Source organism: Leptonotus elevatus, chromosome 14 (assembly GCF_054856555.1).
Source record: "Leptonotus elevatus isolate MCC_2025b chromosome 14, RoL_Lele_1.0, whole genome shotgun sequence".
Taxonomy (NCBI): domain Eukaryota; kingdom Metazoa; phylum Chordata; class Actinopteri; order Syngnathiformes; family Syngnathidae; genus Leptonotus; species Leptonotus elevatus.
The window spans coordinates 10,885,648-10,892,705 of record NC_141252.1 but is presented as its reverse complement, the minus strand read 5'-3'; the positions used below and the strand labels follow the sequence as shown (position 1 = coordinate 10,892,705).

At 41.8% G+C, this 7,058-nt stretch overlaps 1 protein-coding gene across 1 annotated transcript; it reads right to left on the bottom strand.

The window, feature by feature from the left end:
* Positions 1-522: 522 nt before the first annotated feature.
* On the bottom strand, positions 523-7,038 carry aldh6a1 (aldehyde dehydrogenase 6 family, member A1). The gene is made up of 12 exons (XM_086094096.1): positions 6,902-7,038; positions 6,522-6,563; positions 6,351-6,425; positions 5,956-6,117; positions 5,806-5,884; positions 4,981-5,283; positions 3,466-3,587; positions 2,535-2,724; positions 2,075-2,256; positions 1,792-1,971; positions 1,179-1,277; positions 523-1,091 (listed from the first exon to the last, which is right to left on the bottom strand). Exons 1-12 carry the CDS (start codon positions 6,938-6,940, stop codon positions 987-989), a joined length of 1,578 nt encoding a protein of 525 aa, XP_085950222.1. The 5' UTR covers positions 6,941-7,038; the 3' UTR covers positions 523-986.
* Positions 7,039-7,058: the final 20 nt, after the last annotated feature.

Sequence of the window (7,058 nt, the reverse complement as noted above, 5' to 3'; positions counted from 1 at the left end):
GAAGTGTACGTTTACGTTAAAGGCCGACCCACTACTTTTTTCTTTTAAAAATATATTTTTTAATGTATAACAATAATAACAGGCAGTCACTGCTTGGTAACAACATGGTGCACTTGCGCAATGAAATTCTTGGTTAAAAAAAAATGGACATAAGTGGAAATTTGCTCACCCTATTAAGGCTATTGTAACGTGTGAGATTTGGTCTCTTATTAAACTCTTGGACTCGCTGTGTTAAGTCTTTAACTTACTGCAGCAAGACATTTTGGTGTCTTTTTGTGTATTCTATGCTTCCGAATTTGGGGAAAGCCTTTTTTTCTCCTTTCTACAGTAAACAAAACAAATCCTTCACCCCCAACACCTTTTGGAAAGAGTTACAGAGATTGTAACTGTCTCTGACCTCAAATCTAGATGAACATTCATAAGGTTAGTATCTCGTTTCTAGATAGATAAAAAAAATAAAATTTAATCAGCGCAATGATGCAGGCGTGCTTGTCCTCGTTTTACAAGCCACAAAAACACCAATTATGCATTTCCTGTTTGTCATTTTATTACATTTTTGACTCAGTGATACATACTTTTTTTTTTTTTTTAAATACATATAGCACCAAAACACATTAATTTTTTAATACCACCACTACCAATTGCGATCGGGGCCATCCTGCATTACCCTGAGAAGTTGACTTTCTTGCTTTCTTCTGCGTCGACGCCGCACGGAACCTCAACTGCCAGTCGGACCATCACGTCACGCTGCTGCTCACTGTGAACGGGAAACTACTCTTCCCGTTGCATGTTACAGAAATGGTACAAAACTGTGGAAATGTGCTAATAATGGGTAGTAAGAATATCAACTGGAGTGTGTTGATACATTTATATTCAGCATGCCTGAATACAATCAGAATTAGTCTAAAGCCTACTATTTATTAAAGTCACTGAGCAGTGGTAATTCTTCAGAGATGTTTCCAGGTCCGATAGTCACTATGGGTTATTTAGCGTCCCATTGTTGGCATGGTAACGGCAGGACTCTTGAGGGTGGCATCTTCAGCTTTCCACTGGGAAGTGATGGTTTTGATCTGTGTGTAGAACTGGATGCCCTGGACGCAAATAAAGAATATCATTTTTTTGTCTAAAAGAGTGAGTTTGTTTTGCTTTCCAGGATCGGAAAACATTTGTTTGCTTACTTGTTTTCCATAAAAGTTCATGTCGCCTCTGAAAGATCCTCTCGATCCAGTGAAGGAGAACATGGGCAAAGGCACGGGGATGGGAACATTGACTCCGATCTGCCCAAAAAAAATAAAAAATGTTTTACCGACAGTTCCATGTTTGGGAGGTTTATAAAAATCCCCCTGGGGTTTAAATTGTAGGGACAAGCACCAGCACAAAGATAACTTGCGGCTTAAATTTGCAGTTTTGTAAACACAGTGAGCGGGAAGGGTGGGGGGGGCACCGTCTTTGTTACAAGTGTAAGAGAGACATGGCACGGTTGGTTAGAATGTTCGAGAAGGCACAAATAGGTTTGGAAAGCATTTTTGGCAAAGGAGGATGGAGGCGAAAAGGTTTGTTTAGTTGGAGAGGAGAGGAGCACATGGCCTGCACAGCATTCCCCGACATGTGAACAGCAAACACGGCATGACTGGGCTCCGCCGGCAAACAAACAGGGTGACGCCTGGCTGCGCTTAAACGAGACCCTCGGAATCCCTCCATCGAAAATAGAACGTCTCTCTGTTTTGATTGGACGCGTGTCGATTTTTGGACAGGGACAAACAACATGGAAGGGTCGTTTTTAATACTGACCTGGCCTACATCCACCTCGTGAGTGTATTTGCGAGCCGTGGCGCCATTTGAAGTGAAAATGGCGGTACCGTTGCCGTAAGGATTGCCGTTGACCAAATGGATGGCGTCATCCAGAGTGTCGGCCTCAAGGACAACCAGCACGGGTCCGAAAATCTCCTCGGTGTAGCACTTCATCTGAGGCTGTGGAAGCAACAAGTGGTTGTGAAATATCTTATCCATCTATCTGATTTCATTAACACGCTGGTTCAATCACGTTTTGGAAATATTGGATCAAAACACATACTGTGACGTCGCCAATGATGGTCGGCCCCACAAAGTTTCCGTTCTCGTAACCCGTTACTTTAACGCGCCGCCCGTCCAGGAGCACCTTGGCGCCCTCGTCCTCGGCGCTCTGGATCAGATTGCACACTCTCTGCTTGGCCTGTGGAGAGATCAGGGGCCCCACATCTGCACCGGGTCGGTCTCCTGAGCGGGCCCCGGGAACAAGCGGTTATACTGTTACATGGACGCCGGCGCTCGCATCATGTGGCAGCGACATTCCAAAACGTTAGCCAGAAGCACGCAAATAACAGAAGGGCAGCTTGAGGAACTCCCTCAGAAATTGTACATGAGGGTTTCCTGTGCGTCATTTTGGTGAAAATCTTCCTCTCGCTTTCTCTAAGATAGTCATGCTTGGTTTAAATGGCCTTCGGGGAAACCAGTAGCTCTGGATTGGGGGGGGGGGGGGTGAACCCGAAGGGTACCTGCATTAACACGCAGAGCCTTGGTGCGCTCAACCAGCTCAGGCAGCCATCCGCGGGCCTCGCCCACCAGGATGGCCGTGGACAGAGCCATGCAGCGCTGACCGGCCGCCCCAAACGCAGCCCCCACCAGCTGGTTCAGAGTGTTCTCCTTGTTGGCGTCGGCCATCACCACGCCGTGGTTCTTTGCTCCCTGCGATGAGTTTCAGATGTACTTGATATTCCAGCACGGAAGGGCATTGTAGGCAGTTATGTGCAAAGGTCCTTTTTTTTTGTTTTTTTTATTACAGCAGTCATTTTGACATAAACTCAACTTAACATCTGAACACCATCTGTTGTGTGACCATTTTCCAAAAAAAGAGACAGCTACTGTATGCATGGTCATTATAGCGCTCTTGAAGGCTTAAGACATGCTTAGTAGTTAGTAATAGGGCTGCTCGGTTATGGGAAAAAGTAATAATCACGATTATTTTGGCAGTAATTGAAATCACGATTATTCAGATGATTATTTATTTTTGGGGTACAAAACAAGAAAATGTTTAAACGTACAAAATATAAATGAAGACAAATACAATTATTTGAAACACTATAATTATTGCAAACAACATTTTATACATTAGTTATTTTTAATTTAAAAAGGGTGGAAATGTATACATTTAAACAACTAAAAAATGTGTATTAATAATCTATTTTTTTTACGATTTTGCTGATTTTGTAATTGTGGTGTGTATTAATTGGAATTGGAATCGAATTTCGATTAATTGCACAGCCCTACTTAGTGCTCTACATAAATTGAATAGCATACAGCAAGCATCCTTCAACCTATCACTACTTGTATCAGGCTCAAAATGAAGAATGTGTTGTACAAGGCTGCCACCTAGTGTCCATCTTAAAAATGTTATGACTTCTGCATTGCATCCGAGTTGCCACTCACCATGTTGGACTGCACCCTCTTGCCATTTTTGGAACCCCTCTCATAAATGTACTCGCCCGCCTGATTGGAGCCAACAAAGCTGATGGCCTTGATGGCCGGATGGTCACAAATAAAGTTCACAGCTGCGGGAGGAAGAATGGAAATAAACTTGACACACTGACACCAAACACTTGGCCAATAAAGATGAGTCATATTGTGACATAATAACCCTTACTGTGTCAAATACCGTGAGGTCCTGCTACTGTGTCATACAGTCAAGAAATGACAGTTATAAATACACGCTTTTGTACACCTTTTCCAATGTCAAATTTGTTTTGGTTTTTTGCTTTGACCTTCATTTTATGATATGAATCCTTAGAATTATTAAAGATTTAATTGTCCCAAATTAAATTGTGAAAGGGTGCTTGTCAATACATGCCCTGTGATGGATTGTCAACTAGCATAGGCGACAGATCACTTGTGACACTAATAAGGACAAAATGGATGATTGATATTACATTTATACTTCTTTAATGATCATTTAATAGCTTGAATAAATAAATAAATTAATTAATTAAGCATGATACTTTTTGTTAGAGAAGTCGTAAAAAATATAAATTAATACAAATAAAATTAATTAAAAAAACAATTAAAAATTGAAAATAATTTCATACTACATGCAAACAAGGATGTTTTGTAATACGAAAGAAAGGTGATGATGGAGGTGCAGGTTTATGTTATCTTTCATTTGATCGCTCCATACTACAGTGAACCTCCGCATATTTGCAAAGTTGCAGATTCTCGGGGAGAAAATACCCTCAGTGAAAAAACATGTATAATATAAAAATTCTGCTTTGGGACTAACATGTAGTATCTTGGTGGCAAGAAAATTATGCTGAAAAGAGGGAATGAGTTGTATTTAGTCATCTTGTGGCAGCTGCAGGTAAACAAAATAAACCTTTTTAGCTGGTCCTCAATCACATGCAGATTTATTTTTATTCACAGAAGTTGGTATCAGAACCATAATCATTTACTGCTGCTAAAAATGCACTTTAAATAAAACACTTTCACTTTTTTTTTTTAAAGGGGAAGTCATCCCAAAATTCTTCTGTACATTAATATATTGTATGTGCCCCCACTAGTCTAAATTCTGATTAATAATGCATTTGTGGAGTATGAGTTATTAAGCAGCAAGATCCACCCCTTTTTATCCATCTCAGGGGGTCGGCCATTTTGCCACTTTCTGTCTACTGAAAATGACATCACCGTTGCTCAGGTCACCAATCACGGCTCAGCTTCAGAAAACAGATGATCCGTGATTGGTCGTTGCCTGAGCAACTGTGATGTAATTTTCAGTCCACAACAAGTGGCAAAATGGCCGCCCCCTGAGATGGGGAGGGGTGGATTTTCCTGCTTAACTCATATTCCACAAACCAAATATTAATCAGAATATCAAGTTTAGACAATATTATTGTAAATAAAATGTTCAGTTGTTTTCAGAATCAGAAATCCTAAACCTGCCGGACAAACTCTTACCGTCATGCTGCCCATGGATGATGTTGAGGGTCCCGTCGGGAGCGCCAGCATCCTGCAGCAGCTTGGCCAGCAGCATGGCGCACGTTGGCACCCTCTCGGAAGGTTTCAGGAGGTACGTGTTGCCGCACACCATTCCCATGGGGAACATCCAAAGCGGGATCATGGCAGGGAAGTTAAACGGGGCGATGCCGGCACATACGCCGAGCGGCAGGCGGTATGTGTATGTGTCCATGTCCTTGGTGATGGAGGGCAGAGTTTCACCAAGCATCAGAGAGGTGATGCCGCAGGCGTGTTCCACGACCTCTGAGATCATAGAAGAAAGTCACAGATCGTGGGTGGGGATTTGTAACCCCCCCCCCCCTTTTTCTCTATCTAACATTTATGCATTTTTGCCATGTCATCATTCTTTGATGCTTTTACTGGTTCTTTTCTAATCATAATAGCTACAAATGTCCATAATAATGAATTTATTCAAAACAATTGATATGCCTCTATTAGACCGCGAAATTGGTGTGTTTGTACCGTAAAATATGCTGCTGAACTTGGAAAAAAAATTCTTTTATTTTTTTGTTGCAATTCAGAACCCACTGACAGTTCACTTCTTTATCTGCTTCAATATTTATTCTGAGAGGCCTCTTCGGCGGTAATAAAATGATACTTTCTTCTTCTGAGTGCATTTTAGAAATTGGCACTCAAGATTTGATGATATTTTGTGACCGAAAGGTCAAACGGAGAGAAGTGCCCTTTGTTCCGAGTTGCTGACATAACTCATTAACCATTTGTGTAACCACAAGCTTAAAGCACAGACACGCGCAGGTTACTTACGCAATCCTCTGAACACATCCCCCTCTGCATCTGCAAGGGTCTTGCCTTGTTCCACTGTGATGGACTTGGCAAGTTCTTTCTGAGAGGAACATCAGATCAGCTTCAACTCAAGAGTAAAGAGTCCCGTTATTTAACCCTTGGCCTTATTACAATGTTTTCCTTGATGAGCTGCTGATAGCGCAGAAAGACCTGCTGCCGAGCCAAGATGGAGGTCTCGGACCAGGAGCGGAAGGCCCTGGCGCAGGAGTCGGCGGCGGCAGACATCTCCTGCTGCGTGGTTTTTGGTACACGCGCAATCACCTCATTGGTCGCCTGCAGGGCAGATTAACAGCATGAATAATTGAGTAGTTGATACCGGCGGTGGACTTTTAAGTCTAACATATTGGTTGCATCCAAGCATATATTTGTATCAATGAAACTGCGAGTCTGGTGCAAAACCTGTTGTGTGTACTCAAGGGATGCCAAAAAATAAATAAAAATAAAACATCTTAGACTGAAGCATTTAGATGCCGATTTACATTTTACTGCTATGACAGAATACTTACAGGATTGTGAATATCTATCCATTCTGATGTGTTGGATTCAATGAACTTCCCATCGATGAGCAGTTTAGTGGTGGGCTGTGAGGAGAGGGTAATAATAAAAACAAGTCATTTATAACAGATTTTATATTTAATGCAAATGATGTGCAAAGCTGTAAAAAGTTGTAAATTGACCATAGAGGAGGAGTAGCACATGCGCCCAGCTTTAAACAGGACCTGTTGGGGGATAAAAAAAATGTATTTTATTTTTTCAAATCAAATTTAATGTGAGGCTGTGTCAACATCATATTGGAAAGATGACCTGCACAAAGCTGGTTGTTTCCAGTTGTAACCAGTCCTCCCACAAGATTAATAAGCAACTATGAATGAAATACCAAGACCTGTCATTTTTAAACTGTGCTTAAAAGTGAGACTAGACAGGATACAAGTGAAATTAATCCTGTCTGAGAAAAGTGTGTAAACAAGTCTAAGCTCCAATGACCTCTTTCAGTTTGTAAACATTTGGCAAAGTGGCACACCCCATCGGGTCAACGACAGAAGTTTTTAATTTTTACCTTTGTCTTGAGTGTTGATCTTAAAGGCAAAGAGGCCATGGTGGAGATGTATGTCCAGATAAATTCACTTCCCAGGTGAGTAGAGCGGGTGACCTAAGGACGACCGCGCTCAGTTTTCACTTTACAAAGGTATTTATGCATGGGCGGGGCTTGAGCA